Source organism: Pholcus phalangioides, unplaced genomic scaffold (assembly GCF_987345545.1).
Source record: "Pholcus phalangioides strain wild (caught in Gottingen) unplaced genomic scaffold, Ppha-v1.0 ptg000003l_1, whole genome shotgun sequence".
Classification (NCBI taxonomy): Eukaryota; Metazoa; Arthropoda; class Arachnida; order Araneae; family Pholcidae; genus Pholcus; species Pholcus phalangioides.
Genome location: NW_028301596.1, coordinates 22,166,744 through 22,184,515, shown reverse-complemented (window position 1 = coordinate 22,184,515; position 17,772 = coordinate 22,166,744). Strand labels below are relative to the sequence as shown.

Here is a 17,772-nt window from a genome sequence, read left to right as displayed (position 1 = left end):
TGAACGTTTAAATTTTGATTCTTATTAACTTTATTATTACTTTAGGTGAAGCAAGTTCTTTTTTTATAACAAAAATTAAAATATATAACTTGTGAAAAAAGAATTAACCAGACAGTGGTCTTTCGAAGCTTCAAAACAATCAGGTAATAACACAAGCACACATTTATGTAGCTGCATTAATTGCTGAAATATCAAGCTTTTTGAAATAGGCCTATGTTTATAGCAACCTTCACGGTGGAAGGATGAGCATCTTACCACCATGTCATGCGGGCGCTAGGGCCAGGTCAGTGAGCAACCAAAAGATTGACTTAAGGATCAAGCGATTAAGAGGATGACACAGAAAGCAAGAGATCAGGTCAATGAGCGACCATAGTGTGAGTGAGCTAGAGTGTGTGGAAGCATGTGAACAACAAAAGTTTGACCTACACACGGAGGTGTATTTACAGGAGTGGGGGGAGGGGGGTAAGCAAGTTATAGAACGGAGGTGCGAATTAAAGGAATGAGTGGTCAACGAAATTAGACTGGAACGGGAGAAGGGCGGTAAACGACATAAATCCGCCTCTACCCCTGGGAAAGCGTGGGCTGCAACTGATGTGAAAGACAATTGGTCAGTCAATGTATAAAGGTGTTTGAATTTTGGGAGGGCCTTTAAAACCACGTGCACTGCCCACTTGCCCGTGCGGTAATCGGGCCCTTCGTGGGCAGATCACATGGACTCCTGAAACATATGAACTTAGCCACGCCCATCCATCCACAGGTCCCCTAAAACAGATCTAGTTCATCTACATCCTAGTTGATCCACAGTTTATAGTTACTTAGGCCACAAGGATTAAAACACTTGAGGTAAAATCATCTCGCCAATATTTTTTAATCATAATATTCGCGTAATATAATGATAACAATAAATCAATCCCATACAGTTTTCTCAATGACATTAATAACTATAGTACACTGATAAATAACTGGAAACAACTCACTTAAACTTATCAAAGTGTGAAAATATAAAAGAAACATGAAAGCGTCAAAAACGGACGGCATCTTTTATCACAGTATGTATTCAAAGAAATGAGATTCACATCGGACTTGGACGGATAAACAAACTTTGTAAACTTTTGTTTAAAAATTTCGAACGAGGAAAGAAACTAAAACTTTTTGAAAAAAAGAAGAAATTTTTTAGCAAATGTAAATAACGCAACTCATCAGGGTTTTTAAAATTTAATGAATTTTTAATGAAACTTCTATGTCACATAATTAAAATATTATGAAAAATTTTCAAGTTACATTTGCCAGCAATAAATGTGCTTTCTGTTTGGATAATTACATATAAATAATAAACAGTAACACAATCTAAATGTAGGTTCAGGCCGTGCATATATCGTGCATGATCTTTGCTGTATTTCTGTACTTTTATGTCACCCAAAGCTTAAAATAAACGTCGTTATTACATAAAAATCATTGCTAATATTGATAACCAAGAGCGTTATTTTAAAACTAACTAGTATTCCTAGCTATACAACTGACTACAATAACTTGTGGGTAAATATGCGTTTATTTGTGGTTTGGATTATGTAGAGGACTGCCAATATTATAGTTATCATCATAGTCGCCGGAACCTAGGGGCCGAGAACATTTCAACTCCCTCAACGCATAAATTTTGTAGGTAAACATTTTTGCAGTAATAAAAAAATGCAATGCATCTACCCAGTACAGTCTTAATGCATGGGCACCTCATAAGAAGAGGGGCCTCACAAAAGTGAGATATAGTTCGAATTTTCAAGGAGCATGCATGTAAATTTGCCTAGGAAAACAGATGCAGTATAGGGGTAGTATCCAGATCCCTTGGTGACTTTTTACGGCGCCAAACACGTCCGACGGCCCGAGGGAAAAGTCGCCAAGGCAGTGACTGACTACAGACGGTGAAAAAAACAAACAAAACAGCGTACAAAACCCTAGCTACAACTAGGAGGAGCAGGTAGGTCTTGGGCGCTAGGCGAAAAGGCGGGGCACTGAATGCACCCTTTAACTGCTTCTTCTACATTACATGTGGGCGCTAAAATGTGTTCCTGCCCTGGCTGAAAAAATATCCATTTGCAGCCCTGCGGAAAACAACAATAATAGTACAAATAAATATTCTCTGTATGAAAAAAAATAAAACCTGGGCTCTCTTTGAAATAATAAATCGATACAGGCATAAGTTTCTCTGGGTATATCCAGACTATTTAAGAATTAAAGAGTCTAAATTAATTCTTTATCTTTAAGAATTGATTTAGGAATTCCCTCTTAAATAAACTACAGTCCTTCTAGTTGTAAAAATAAATATTCTCCATAAAGAGTAAAACTCAGACACTCTTTGAAAAATAAATGTTCCTGGCACACGTTACTCTGGGTATCCAGACTCTTTAAAATAATAGTGATCTAAAATAATATTTCTTTATGACACTGAAAACGGAAGGGCAGAAGTTACAGAAAAGAATACGAATAAATATATTGGAAAAATGCAACCTGACGGAAACATAATTCTAGTGAGACAAAACAACGACATGTTTAGACAATGGAAGAAAACAAAATGATGCCATTTCAAATACTATTACACAAAGGGAGATGCCATTTGAATAGCCCGCATTTCTAGTGCTACTTGAAATGGAAAATATAAAAAAAATTATATTAACCTGGCACCATTATGCCTGTATTGGCAACTTATGGCGCTCTTTTGGCAATCTTCTTTCCTTCGACTGTGCACAACTCAGGTCTATCACCATCTATGGGCGACTTACTACCTAGTGAGCTGTGCCGGAGTGTAACTGTGTGTGTACCTAACAGTCTGAGTGCGTATGTAGTGTTGTGTTTGATTTTTCAGTGCTGCTATCTATATTTCAGAAGTGAAGGGAGTGATGTGTTATGATTGAATTACATTTGTAATGTTTATAGGTCTGTTGCTCTCTGTGGCGAGACTTTTTAAAGGGAAGATCATCTCACATTTGTGCTGTGAAGTTGGGAACCACAGAAAACCAACTTCAGCCGACCACCACTGTGGTGACAGTGGGGTTCGAACCCGAGACCTCGCGACGCGAGTGCTTCACTATGACCACTCGACCACCACAGCGGCGCCCTTGGCAATCTGGATTATACTGCTTTGGCAGTCTGGATTATACTGCTTTGGCAGTCTGGATTATACTGCTTTGGCAGTCTGGATTATACTGCATCTGTACCTTTTGCCTAGTAGGGCCTCAGAAAAATTACTTGGCCCAGAGGCTCATGTTGCTCTTAAGATGGCTCTGCACCCACCCCCCACCCTTTCCTGCATACGCGTGCGAGTCCCATGTGTAGGGTACAACCAGCAACTTTCAGCCCTCCCCCCCCCCCCATTTCTTCATGTCGGCGCCTCTGGTTATCATCATATGATTGTTGGCAATTAATTTAGAACACTTGGTTCACCAAAGTGTGGGGTCTTTCATAAACAAAAGTTTCAATCAAAACACATTAAACCAAATCAAGTTTAGTGAATTATTTGGTAGTTAACAGTGAATCACATAATTCATGATTATGATACATTAGCATGCTTTGCTGATTATATGATGCATATTATTTTTATGTTTTCTAAAATTAAGGTGCTTATTGAAATGGCACGGGTAATCCCAATTTTTGTATACTCTGCAACACAAGAGTACAGGGTGATTGTAAAATAACTTTGCCAATATACAAGCCCCTAATGGCCACAAAAAAATCAACAATGTAAAGTATGCGCTTGAGAACGAAGCAAAAACAAAAACATTCATTACAGCACCAAAACGCAACATTCACTTTTGTGCATTGCAAAGTGATCTGTGCTGTAAAATAACCATGTATGGTTTTGGAACAGGACTTATGACAGGGCTAGATAAATTCTAGGTACCAGGTCACCATGGTGACTAAAAATTGGTATTTGCTCCTAAAATTTTCTTTGTATAGTTACTAAATTGCAGGCTGAGAGCAGCACAAAATGTTTGGAATTTAAGCAGCATATCTGTCAACATGAAAGAGGTGCACTATATCCTGAAAAAGTCAAAAGAAGCATTATTTTGGCCTTTTTCCTTTGGGTAAAAATTTTTTTGGCGCCTAGATTTTTTTGCGATTGCTCCAGCCACCATAAATGCTGGCACTAGCAGCATTTTGTGCAGACACAAAAACATGTGGAAACAATAAATGCAGATCACATTGCTGACAACTGAAGCTCCCCTCTGAGAAGCTAGCGCACCAAGCTTTTGGTGAGATCCTCTTTCTTTGTCTGCGCCAGCGTTTATAGTGCTGTAGGTACTGTTCTAACACTGTTCATGGTTTTTCTCTGCTCAGAGCACTTGGCAGTGCATAAAAGTAAGTGTTGTTATTCAAATTTTTTGAAATGTAGTTGCTGTGACCGTAACCGTGAGAGCTGCTAGAGTTTAGTTTTTCTTTTTATTCTTAAGCGCATACTCTATTGCTAGGAGCTATGTTATTTTACGACTACCACACACACATGTATACATTTTATTTATTTTTATCTTTTCCACCAGGGCGAGTAAACTGAGCCCAATGATACTGTGGCTAGCTTTTAGCCAAGAAATTATGTAATAAGCCAGTCAACTCTATTTACTTACTTACAAGTCCTTTAGCAAGACGAGTCACTCCGGTGGATATTCTATGTTTCAAAAAATTTAAGGAATTTAATTTGATAAATTGGAGATTTCTCGTAGTAAGTGTAAAGGGTTTACCATAGTCTCCTAGATGAGGACTAATAAATTAGAGGTTTTGTGTATTTGGAATCCATAAAGCAGCTCATGCCGAAAAATGTGATGTTTGTCACAGGACAATCAATGCTGCCACAGAATAATCTTGGAAAAAATTTAATAAAAGTGTGGAAAACACTATTATTAGCTTTTATATTGCAGAATATTTCTAGTCAGCTGAGGGCTCATTGCAGAACTATGGAAAACATTCTGCTTTTTTTGGGGCTTTGCATATTCTTGTTGTCTGTCGAGCATTATTTCACAATTAAACCAATGTGACAGTCTTTTTCTCTTGTTTTGATGGTTCTTGATCAGCTGCTCTTTCGTGTAAGGTGTACAATAGGCCTCAAATAATGAGATTAGGTACAATCATTTTCTGGAACAAGTATATAAATCGGTAGACAAGTACTTCCAGTGAAACAGAGGGCTCCAGGCAGGGTCACAACTAGGGGAGGACTGGGAGGTTTGCTGCCCCAGGCACTGGATCAAAAAGGGCATTGAGCTTACTGTTTTTTCATTCAAAATTACAGAGAGGAGGGTGCAAAATGAACATTGACCTAGGTCAGTGGCTCTCAAACTTTTGTCACTCGTGACTCCCTTGCCCAATTCATGGTTCATCTGCTGCAGCATCCGAGAATAGTTTGGTAGATATTTTCCCATATAAAAAAACCACTTGAAAGCACAACTATGCACTAGAGATGGGACAAATATTCGACTGCTATTTGGCCCTTTTACTGAATATTCGGTTTGGCAGAATAACGCTTAGGTATTCGGCCGAGTATCTGTGTAAATCTAAGCTAATTTTAAAAAAATTATATAAATTTTAATTTTTCCCATAAATTAAAAGTTTTTGATTACATTGTATTGTGTGGTGTATATCTCTTTCTGTGAAAGAGGTTACAAACTGGAAATAGAATCCTACTGCAATAAGGTGGAAGTGAGCTTGAATTAAACATAGGTTCACTAACTGAAGATACCTATCGATAGCCAAAATAGCGGATTTTGCCTCGGTATGCCTAGAATTTCTGAAAAGGACGCCTGAAAGTTTTATTCCTGCTTGCGAAACGATTGTTTCCGAGAAGAGCGTGTTTTATTCCTCTGTTCAGCACCACTTCCCCCTTCTCCGTTGTCACGCTATCTCGTGACCTTGAAAAAATAGAGGTCTCTGTTGGAAAGTAGTTTGACTACACTACAAAGTACAGTATTGGAAAAAACTCACGGGCCAACCATGTGTGTTTTTTCACGCTTTGTAAGCACTACAGATATATTTTTTACATTTAAACGAAAATTTTCAGTCAAAAAATATTTAATTTTTATTTACCCTGCGCAACTTTAGCCCCAGGACACTTTTTTTTAAGTGCTACAGACATATCAAACCGATCATCCATATGGTCTGTCGTTGAAAGAATTGCTGGAAGCCCAGAAATATTTTCCGAAATTACAGAGATCACTAATTTCTTTAAAAAAAAAATCTATTTTCAAATTCTCCCGGCAAGTTCCCACTCTTGACTTTATCCTCGAAAATTGAATTGGAATAATCACTGCCCATTATTTAAACTAATAGCCCCCCTCATCGGGCTTTCCATCATGAACCGCCGATAATACAGGGGTGCAAGAGCTGCGCCAATTGCGCCAAACTGCGCCGAAACGGTTCTCTTGCTACATGGTGCGCCAAGGCGCCGAATCCCTGCGCATTTGCGCCAATTCTTGTTTCTGGTTCGTGGAGGTACCGCTAATGCACTGTAGTGCGTCAAATACCGGGAATTTAGGAAAAAGAAGAATGAAAATTTTGTTCACGGGACGCGTTCTTTCCGAGACACGGGAAAAGATACGGAGGGAGAGACTTTAATTTTTTTTCCACTTCCCACCATCTACCACAATCGCGTTATATCGTGACCTTGGAAAGTAGTTATACTACCTTGAAGTATAAAGTGCTATACTGTTATTGGTTAACCGCCGGGCTATCAAAGTCCCTGAATGAATATGCCGAATTTTCCGATTTCGGAGACCGTTTTTTCTCCTGCGGGTTATATACTGAAAATTACGGTAATTTCGCGGCTGCCAACCTGCGTTCAAAGACAGCATACATCGAAATGAGGATTGGTTTACTCGTTTAAATTACCGACATTTTTCGAAGATCATTGGAAAAAAATGGGATCTGTTAAAACTCCAGCTAAAATATTCATAGTTTTGTCATCTAGTCACTATGCGGTCGTGTGATTATCGTCGGCAGTTGCCGATCGTGGCAATTTCATATTGCGAAAATCCGGATTTGGTGAACACAGGGGAGGCTCGAGGAAAACAATTTCTACCCATGCGGAATCTGGTTTTGGCGCTACTGACGACGTTGTTTTTTTGTTTTGTTTTGTAAACAAAGCTTTTTTCACCCTTTCCATTCCATTTGGCACCCCTCCTAGGGCGGCGCCCAATATGGCGGCACGGTCCGCCACTGCATTGGTGGGGGAGGGGCATGCTTTTAACAATAGTCAAAGGAAGGAGTTTGTACTAGGAGCATGTGCTCATTTTACATAACTTCTGTGAGATACCTTTTTTTTATATTAATGTCCTACCTTCGCAAAACATGTTGGAGAGAATGAAACGTTTGCACTTCCCCTCGTGCATTGCTGGGATGGTACATTACTCCCTCACGTATTTCTGGGATGTTGCTCAACTTTGTATCACCAACAAAACTATTAATTATGTGTGATGAAGGGGTTGCACTACAATGTAAATAATTACAAGAAGTGAAATCAGTTCAGAGAATAGATAGATGTTGGGCAGACATATTCAAACTTTATAACCTTGAAAGCAGCCCAAAGTTCAAAATTTTGCCAGTTTTGGTGAAGGCTTTTTTATCTTTAGCACATGGTAACACAGACAGTGAAAGAGAGTTCATTGTTAACAAATAAATAAAAGTCTGTTCGAACATTGAAAAATATGTCCATCCAATGCTTTAATGAAATAAGACATATAAAATCTTATGTTCAAGGGCATGAAATATTTGAAAAAAATTGTCATTGAGATGCTGAACTTCTGAAAGCAACTCGTGATTCGTAATATATTAACATGCTATTGGGTTGAAAAATTGTTTAAGTAAATAAGGTATTTATATTTTTCTCGTTTTTTGCATTTTGCTTTTAAATTTAATAATTCCTTTAAATTTTGTGAGAAGCTAATTTTTTTTCACGGAAACCCTTATTATATTCTGCACACACTATTTTTATATATCAGGATGAATAAGATTTTGGTGTTCAAGCAGCAGAAATTCTTGTTGCCTAGGTTTTTAGTATGCATGTTGCTTAATTTGAAAAGAGTCTCATAATTTTTATTCGTCATTTCAGTAATGCATGTTTTAGTAGTGACAGATAAGATAATTCAGAAAAAATTTAAATAGATTTTAATTTGTGAAGGAAATTTATTTAGAATTATTTGTTTCAACCCTTTTTGGCAAAACTTTTGGCATTTCACAGAAAAATTACTCCTTATATTGCAGATATAGTTCGTTTTTAGTTCTGCTCCATTTTCAAAATTTCTGCTCCAAAAATGAACTTTGCTGCTCCGAAATAGATGAGGGGCGCTTGCACCCCTGATAATATCTGTGGTCGTGCTGCTGAAAATGGTATGATAGAACTGGACCACTGCAGAAACACACCAATCATGACTACTATGGTCTTTCAACTTGAAAGCGCAAATGTGAGGCAGTTTCCATTTTAAAAAAGAAAAAAATGAGTTAAGATGGCACTTCTTTTAGGTTCCGGCACCTATAACTACAGTCGATTGTCATTGTGTCAAATCAGATGTTTCGTGAAAAAATTTCGTTCTGAGAGTAAAGAGCTAGTCTGCCGAATTACAAATGCTAATTTATCAAGTTTACAGAATAGCGAGTGTTAAATCGGCAATGTCATGTTGATTCTTTCAAAATTTTCTCCCATTTTGTATCAGTTCCTTTCTGAGTACAAAAGAATTGAAATTTTATCATAGAAAATTTTCAGCCTATTTAAACTGCTGCTGTTCCAGACAGCAAATAGTGCCCTCAGTAAGCAAACAGTGTGTCATCTTTTAAATAAATACATCAAGAAAATATGGCTGCATTTTATAAAACTGTTGTGGTTTTTTCCTTAGTTTTGTTATTAATCCCAAATATTGTTGCTTTAATTCATAGTTTCCCAAACTTTTTGTTCCATCTCCCTTTTCTTCGGAAATTTTTTCTTCTCTCACAGCCCCCTTACTCAAGCAAACCCATAGGATCCTATGTTATACTTGTATCATCCTCCTGGGCCATTCTATCACCCACCATGGGAAACACTGCTTTAATTCATTGCTTTCTTCTTTTGTAACTAGAGATTGGGCAAATATTTTGTATTCAGCCTTTTTGCAGAATATTCGGTTTGGTAGAATATCTGTAAATCTAAGTACATCAAACTAATTTTAAAAACATATGTTAATGGGAATTTTTCCCATAAATTTAAAATTTACTGATTATATTTTAATTTGTGTGGTGTATATCCTTTCCTGTGAAAAAGATTATGTTGGGGGAATTTCCAGGACAGTGAAAACATGAAACTGAAAATACAATCCTATTGCAATAAAAGGTGAAAGTGGGCATGAATTACACAATTTCATTAACTGGAGGATGTACCTAGACGATCTGCATTGATCTACTGAAAATGCAAAAGAAAATCTAAAGAGGGATAAATAAGAAAATAAGTTGTAATTTAATGCATTACTAGTTGAGAGTAAATATTGGCTGACATGTTTTCTTAATTAGATGTAAAATTGTAACAAGTGTTCAAAAAAAATTGATTCTGTAGGTAATATATATTAAAATACAATATATCATCGTTAAATTTGATTGTCTCAGTATCATGGCAATAAAATTCCCTCCATTGTCAGTTTTCAATATTTATTTAAATAATAAATTGCATATTTAACATTCATTTCAACATCAATCATTTGAAATAACTAATAATTTCATTTTCAATCAAAAACACCAATTTTATTTGTAATTGCGATGAATTTTAAGAAAATTGATATTTGGCTGCCAAATATTCGGTATTTGACCAAAACATTAATCAAATATTCTGTGTTCGGCTATTTGGCCAAATTACTATTCGTTCCATCCCTAATAGGCACACAAATCAATATCTTCAGCTTGCTGTGACGCACCTTGGAGTGGTGATGCACACTTTGAGAAACACTGGCACAGAGTAAATATTTGTTTGTAGTTACGGCCCTAGAACTACACTTTGCCTAAAGCTCCCCCCCCCCAATAACGTTACTAAGATGACCTTGCTATAATTCAATATGGAAATATAAAAGGTGAAATAAATATATATATTACATATATATTTATTAACATATATATTATGTTATATATAACATGTTATGGAAAGTGGGTGAATGTTTATGTTTGTGAATGAGAATTAAGACGTTAAACATTCACGTTTGTAGTTAAATTTTTGGCCAAAAGTGAGAAATTTTATTGGACCAACTTTATCTGACTGAATTAATGTTTGGTTATCCAATTTACTCAAATGTAACATCCCCTCCCCCGCCTTTATCTGAAGATATTTTTCAGCGGCCAAAATGTGTACAGTTTCTTAATTATATTAGCAGTTTGGTCATACCCATATAAACAGCTTAGATTTAGAAGGAAAAAAAAAGCTCTTGGATTCAAATAAACAAGATTTGTCACCATTCGAGATTCGTATATTTGTATAATTACATCTCTTTATATTGATGTATAGGCAATGGATAGTCACGTGATTCGAGCTGGTAGACTCATTGATCTCGTAGATGCAAGCTGGCGTGAAGAAAAACTTCCGGATGAAAATATTGCTGTACCTGCTGCAGAGCTTCCAGATCCAGAACCTGATAATGGCAACCCCCAAGAGACACTCCGTGAGCAAGAACAAAAGTGGACTGATCTGGGATTAAGTAGAGTTCATTGCATGCCACCTACTTCTGCCCCATCATGATCATTAAAAAATATCGATGTTGGGAAGAAACAGACGTTGGAAGTCATGCTGGTAGCTGCATTTCGATTTCATCATTTAATAAGTATATTATGTGATAAGTATTCAATCATACAAGCTTATCAGTCAGAATACTCTTGTCCTGTTGATTTTTAGCTGTTTTTTTAGTTTTTTTCTGTCTTGAAAAAATTTCCGTGACGTAGCAATGCTAACTCTGCAAACTGTTTTTTATTTCGGTTATTTTTCCAGTTTTTATAAATTTTTAGTTTCTATGGACTTTTTGCCCATCCTCTATTTTGTCGCCTATTTATTTCTTTGACAGTTTTGATTTTCATCAAACTAATTATGTTAATGCTATAAATTAGCCGTATGATGCAAATATTTTGTTCCGAGAAAACAGATAAGCAGAAATTTATTAAGGCTGTTAAAGAAGATAGTGATATCCAGACTTATGTCAGTAATTTGTTCCAAGACTGACGGCTTAAGTTGAGGTAAATTTTTACGCCAATAAATGACCCCCCCCCCTTCTCCTCATTCTTTCTTATCTATTCATCTTTTTGATGCCACTGTAAACATTTCCCATTCTGAAAAAATTGGGGAAAAAATGGAAATTTCTTCAGGATTTACTCAATGTGTCTAACTGAAGAAAATCATTTTTAGAACGAGGCAATGTAAATGCAGGGTAACAAAAGTCAAGGTATTACTGTTTGACTGACTATCATACCAATGACTATATAGTAGATCAGTTTTTTTGAATGATGACACCCATAAAATAAAGTGAACGCTTGAAACAACCATGGTTTTTATTCGCTTCTATGCATCAAAAACTTATAGGAAGATAAAATTTTCATATCAGTATCGTGAAGTCAATTCAGAAGGGGATTTATGGGGGTGGAGGTGATGGGGTAAAACCATTACATTTTTGAAAAAAGTTGGGATGGGAAAAAAACCCATGAAAACAAAACTGTCATGGAAAATACGAGACAAAATGGTCACTCCTTGCTGAGACTAATTTCTTAGCAATTTGTAAAATCACCCCTCCCAACCACGAGCTCTAGATTTGCCCCCAGGTCAATTTACACATTAATGCTATGGATTGTCTCACGACAAATTAGTTTGAATTTTGTCCTGAATATTGTATTTTCAGATTTTGTTTATTGCTTCAAAAAATATTTTTAATCAAAAGTATAAGACATTAATTTATTGGTAAGAGAAACTGGTCCAGGAAATCCCGTTTAACGTTGAAAGAGCCATTCAAGGGTGAATTAGGCACTCCACTTTTCTAAGCTCCCAGGGCACCAGGCCCTCTTGCTTCCCCTCCCCCATTTGAATGCACAGGCAGATACAGAGGGACGATCAATAGATGCTATCACCCTTTACTTAAAAAATTTGTATTATTAGCATACGCAGGAGGTGGTCAATCACTTCTTCTCCCGTTCACTATAAACACCCTCGGTGATCCCCCCCCTCCCATTTGAAGAGCCTGTATCTGTTTATGTTTGAATCTTATTAAAAAATGACACTCTTCCGTAATGACCATACCACACAAAGTTTTGACATCAAATTGGTACATCATTTTGGCTTGTTTCTTTCCACATGCCTTGTTTAAAAAAAAATTATGGACACACTAAAGAGAATATTTAACACTGTACAGGAGGCATAAACTCAAAGAAAATTCCAGAAACAAAAAAGCATCAAGTGGTATGGTTATAACAGAAGAGTACCAAAAAAAATTCTGTTATTGCCAAATTGATAAAATTTTGTTGCAGAAGAAAGGGGGGGGGGGAAGAGAAAATGAACAAGACGCTCAAAAGAAAGTAAAAGATTTTATTAAAAAGTGATGTTTTGCCTACATTTTTCGGCACAATGTTTATCCATTTTTCTGAATGATCGTTGGGCGGAAGTAATTATTTAGAGCTATACTGAAGACTCACGAAATCTCCAAATTTGTCATTTGACAGCTGAAATAAGTGAAATAGAATATGTTAATATAGTATAAACATACATTCAGCATTGATTATGTTGAAAAGAAAGAGTGTATTTTAATTCATTCAATGATCAATTGTTTATTCAGCTAGTGCCATCAGTTCGAAGCATTCACCAGTCTATAGAAGAGAAATTTCAACAAATAAGCTGATTTCTGATCCTAATAATGTCAGCAAAATTACTTCAGAATATTTCTTAATTTAGTGAACACTTTGTATGATATTTTCTCCAGTTTGTCAAAAGGTTTTAATTGAAGATTTGAAAAACAGCAAATTTCTGTACCAAGTTTGATATAATCAGTGTTTAGTAACTGATACTTTAAATACAGACTTAATTTCTTCTTTAATTGGATGCAATTAAAAGTGGCAAACTTTATTTTTTTCAAAAAAAAGATTGTAGAATTGATTTCAAGTGTTATATCAACTAGCAAGGCTTGACAAATCAAGGAAAAAAAATCTAGATGCCAACTGAATATTTTTTGGAGCCAAATGTATTTTTTTGTTCGAGTTAGTAACACATAGAAAAATGAAATATAAAAAAAAGCTACGCATAGAAAACTTTAGGGGCCAATTACAGTGAAACCTATATGAAACGGAAGATCAAAACACTGAAATTATTTTCCATTTTAGACAAATTTCCGTTTTACAAAGATGAAAATCAAAGCACTAATCACAAGAACAGACTATATTTTGATTCTGTTTAAGACAGGTTTCCATCTCATTCAATGTCCGTCTTAGATAGGTTTGACTGTAATAAAATGCCATGGCACCTGGGATTTGTCAAGCTCTGCCAACTAAAGTTGGTTAAGTTTTCAAGTGGATCAGATCAGTGTAGCACTGCATACGTGGAACTAGCCCGTTCGACTCTGATCCAATTTTGTCCCAATCAACTCTGATTTAGAAACCCTTGTGTAAACATTGCACTCGGATTTTACCAATCAACTCTTATGACGTGATGTTTACCTCAACTGTGTGTGTGAATTAAAGGCTGTGAACGTCACTTTATACAAGTTGATTAGGTTAAGAAGTGCAATAAATCCCAAAAAAAGTGTATAATATAAGTACTTTTGTTTGTGATCTCTCCTCTTTATTATACACACCTTCAGTGATTTCCTCCCCCCCCCCCCCCACCTGTTTGAGCAGCCTGTATCAGCTTAATGATGTGATGAATATTGGTCTGCATATCAATTGTGATTTGTATTGTATCAATGAAATCATGTTGTTATGTCTCTGCACAATAACAATTATTTCCACTCAAAAATTTCTTGCATTTTCGAATAAGAAGTAATTAATCTGAAATTCCTTACTCCCTAATGGTAATGTTACAAAATACAGAAATTTGAAAAGGCTTGACATGCATATAGGTATGCGTGGCGTAAAATTGTTAGAATAGAAGTGTGAGCTTCTGAACACTTTGGCGTAAGTGTTGTGTTTGAGTGGCTGCTGTAATTAAGTATGAATGTTCTGTAAATAAAAATTTTGTGACATTGTAAACTTCTCTTTTGTGCATCTTTACACATCGCAAGGCCCCGTGAAAACTTGATCCGGAACAACAGCCTTGCCCCTCAGCTTAACTCATTTCATTGTTTCCTAATAATAAGGAATTATATCGCTGAAATTCAGATCACAGTTAATGTCCTCAAGGTGCAAAATAAAATTGACACTAAGAGCTTATAATCATAACTGTTTGAACCAGGGCTTGACAAATCCCAGGTCACAGTGGCAGCAAGAAAATCGGTATTTGTTAAATGCTATATGTATATATTTAGTATATTATATTTACTATCACAGCGAGATGGCATTAGTATCAGTCCCCCCTCCCCCATCCTCAATGGGTGAGAAAGAAAGTTTGGATTTTTTTATCAGTTCATTTTGTACATTCATGAATAAAGGTTCTATGTTGGATATGCAGTGTCTTTCTGCAGTGTTTCCTCTTCAATGTCTTTTTCAAGTATTGGTACCTAAAATTTTCTAATATGATTGCTGAATTGGAGGATGACACAAAATTTTTGGATTTTACAACAGTGCATCTTCCAATGTGACGAAAAGTTCATTAATTGCTGGAAAGTTTTAACAAACATTGTTTAGGACAGTTTTTTTAGGGGAAAAACCTCTTAAGAAATTTGTCTGGTGCTTATAAAAAAAATTTTTTTTTTCGATTCATCAAGCTGTGGTTTGAACCATAAGTTATTAAGATATCAAAGAAATAGATTCTAATTTCAAAAAGCATACTTTATTAACAGATGAACAAATTAAATATCAATGAAATGTATGTTCTCTCATGTCATGGTAGAATCGCTCAAAAATTGCATTTCTGATTGTCTATTTTAGAGAGAGTTTGCAACATTTGACAAATGTCAGATTCCTCAAAGCATTTTGCTCCCATAAAAGAGTGTTTGTTATAAGTACGAAAAAAATAAAGACACACATAGCATTGATGCATACAATGCACTGTTCAGAAGGAAAAAACACTTACACGTTCTGTTTTTGATATGAAAATGAGATTTGAGAAGAAGCTAACCTAATTTGAAACATATTAAGTAGAGACTAGTCTTGCCTGTTACTTCTACTCGATGGGTATATTATGAATAGGCTTAGTTGAAAACCTGAAAGCAGCATCCCGATGAAATTTGGTATCTGCAAGTAAAGTATACCAATTATTAGTTCTTTTTTTTGTAAGGTATAATTGCACTTCAATCATGAAAAATATCATATTGTGTTTTCCGACACAACCCTGCCTCTTTTGAGGTAACGAAAATAATTTGCTTTGCATCAGTCTGGGGTTGTGAACAGTTGTATCTATCATATTGTTTTGGTAGATTATTTTATGAAATCCCAAATAAATACTTCTTGTACCATTTTGCAGAACATCTTGATGTTTTTAACCCTCCCAACATCTACAGATAGTGCTCCCATCATCACAGATAATGAGTGTAGTAGCCTTCTCAAACCATCGTGTGATTTGAAGTATATTTTTTAAAGATGTAATTCTTAAAATGACATGGATGTCGTATGCATTATATGTTCTAGTTTGTTATATATTTTTTTATTATTTCTCTATTCTCAGATAGGTTTGCTTTTACGTACTGTATGGGATGAGTGCGCATGGGCTGGTGTAGTTGTGGAGTGTCTGCCACCATTCATTATTGCATTGTGACAGTGGGTTCAAAACCAGATTTTTTGTGTTCGTATTAATCCTTTTTTTCAATTGTAATGAATTCCCAATGTCTGAGTTTTCCATCTACCTTTCACAAAAGAAATCTGAAAAAAGGGAATTTTTTTTCACTCTCACAGAGAGAGAATTTCTCAGATTGTTCTTGCAGTCAAAGGGTTAATTGAAGTATACTAAATCTTTGTTACAAATTATGTGCATACTTAAGGCCTGCGGTTGTATTACTTGTTCAGGCAGCAGTTTTATTAACCCATTCGCATCATATGACAAGCTCTATTCACATGAGGGTGCAACTGAGATACAATTGCAATATGATGCCAATGGGTTAATTACTTTTTAAATTAAATGAAAAGAATTACATATTTTCTATATGTTTCAAGATTATGGATATCATGGAGAAAAGAAGGAACTTACTTGTAGGAAGACGTCTTTCTTGAGTATTCCATAAAATAGCCATAAGGAAGTTACAACAAATGCGCTGAATATAATAGGGAAAGGTAATACCTCTGCACTTCTGGTCTTCATGACTTGTTGCTGTTGTATAAATGAAATTCCCTTATTTTACTTAGAGCAGTGAGGTATACTTTTTTTTCTCATTAATAGATATGTTTTATAAATGCATAGCTGAGAGATTTCAATTCTTTTTTAAAAATTTGTCTACTTATACAGTCGATGCTCGTTATAACGACCAGTATGACAGGTCCGAAATATTTTCCTATCTCCGTCGTGTTATTTTCCATCCAATATAACTACCTCCTCCTAACCAGATCATGGCCCTCCGCTCTGTATCAATGAAGAGATTCATTTTAGTAGATATCGAAGAAGACCTGGGCCATGCTGGAAACTATGCATGTGTGTTGTGAACCTAGCGTGACGTCTATTTCCGTGTAATGCTTGTTATGTGTAGTGCTGTCATCTGCCGTCAATTTTTTAAATTAGGTTGAAGTGTAATGATTTAATAATTGTATTGTAGGACTGTTGCTGTCTGTGGTAATACTTTTCAACGGAGAGATCAGCTCGTTTTCGCGTCTTGAAGTTGAGGCGAAAAAACAAACTTCAGCCGACCACCACTATGGCAACGGCGGGGTTCGAACCCGGGTCCTCGCGATGTCACGATGACCACTCGACCACCACAGCGGCTACAATATAAAGACCGATAAATATCATTCAATCCAATACAACGACCGAACTAACCTTGGCTCACCACTTTTTTTTTTTTGAAAAAAAAAAGACAAAATTCGTTGTTGAGTGTGTTTGACCTTGACCTTTGTTGCTTGGAGAGCAAAGGGTATGAAACAGTTTAAAGCAGTGGTTCTTAACCTTTTCCCTTCCTTCACCCCCCCCCTCCCCCGAGCATTGCGATTTACCTTTGCGCACTTCCTTGTACAATGCGTTTTTATCTGTTAGAAAATTGTTTTTAAATTAATTCAAAAATAAAACTGAAATAAAGTTAGTATTTTTTAAAATTTTTGGAGATTTGGGAAAAAAGATTCATTGAATAAGTTGTTCACTTATTGATTCCAGCCGCACAACTATAAAATTGATGTTTCTTTGACACTTGCTTAAATTTGTTCTAGTTTTCCTGAGTCGTGTTCAGGACAGATTTCAAATCTAAGCGCAACATGCAGTAACACAAGGCACCGATGCGAACAAACCACAAAATAGTTCAAGTAAATAATGGTATTTTTTCTCAACCGAAATGGAAAACAAATACGATCGCTAATCGAGAAAGAAACTTTTATCACTCAAATTTTTGCATCACATATTTCTGCAAGTGAAAGCCAAGAGATGAGGTGTAGAAATATTGGATCAGCATTCGCCAATGCTCATCTAGATGCGTATTTCACCCCCTCGAAAATTTCTTGGGGGGGGGGGGGGGTTGAAAATACTCTTCAACT

General features: G+C 35.9%; 3 protein-coding genes across 11 annotated transcripts in view; 1 reads left to right on the top strand and 2 right to left on the bottom strand.

Annotated features, from left to right (window-relative positions):
• LOC149088295 (lachesin-like) overlaps positions 1 to 1,116 on the bottom strand; it is a 26,325-nt gene extending 25,209 nt beyond the window's left edge. Inside the window, exon 1 of the mRNA XM_089246459.1 lies at positions 978 to 1,116. Coding sequence (XP_089102585.1) covers positions 978 to 1,038 — 61 coding nt within the window. The 5' untranslated portion in view covers positions 1,039 to 1,116. The remainder of the gene's footprint in view (positions 1 to 977) is intronic.
• Positions 125 to 14,607, top strand: LOC149088294 (anaphase-promoting complex subunit 13). Of its 4 annotated transcripts, none has more exons than XM_089246546.1 (2): positions 125 to 843; positions 10,490 to 14,607. In XM_089246546.1, exon 2 carries the CDS (start codon positions 10,493 to 10,495, stop codon positions 10,718 to 10,720), a length of 228 nt encoding a protein of 75 aa, XP_089102672.1. In that variant the 5' UTR covers positions 125 to 843; positions 10,490 to 10,492; the 3' UTR covers positions 10,721 to 14,607. The 4 variants fall into 4 exon arrangements, with proteins under 4 accessions (XP_089102672.1, XP_089102645.1, XP_089102663.1 ...); XM_089246519.1 differs by lacking the exon at positions 125 to 843 and adding an exon at positions 1,358 to 1,656; XM_089246537.1 differs by lacking the exon at positions 125 to 843 and adding an exon at positions 1,364 to 1,536.
• The window catches only part of LOC149088293 (sugar transporter SWEET1-like), a 24,888-nt gene continuing 19,640 nt past the window's right edge, over positions 12,525 to 17,772 (bottom strand). For 4 of the 6 annotated variants that reach the window (XM_089246492.1, XM_089246505.1, XM_089246497.1 and 1 more), the window contains 3 exons: positions 16,289 to 16,408; positions 15,260 to 15,339; positions 12,525 to 12,678 (listed from right to left, as the gene is read on the bottom strand). In XM_089246492.1, the coding sequence (XP_089102618.1) occupies positions 12,648 to 12,678; positions 15,260 to 15,339; positions 16,289 to 16,408 (231 nt within the window). In that variant the 3' untranslated portion in view covers positions 12,525 to 12,647. Of the gene's footprint in view, positions 12,679 to 15,178; positions 15,340 to 16,288; positions 16,409 to 17,772 lie in introns of all 6 variants that reach the window. The other 2 variants (XR_016194393.1, XM_089246482.1) reach the window with 2 other exon arrangements.

Excerpts from the sequence above, each read along its gene's own strand:
- LOC149088294 (XM_089246546.1), top strand. The coding sequence starts at position 10,493 with ATGGATAGTCACGTGATTCGAGCTGGTAGACTCATTGATCTCGTAGAT.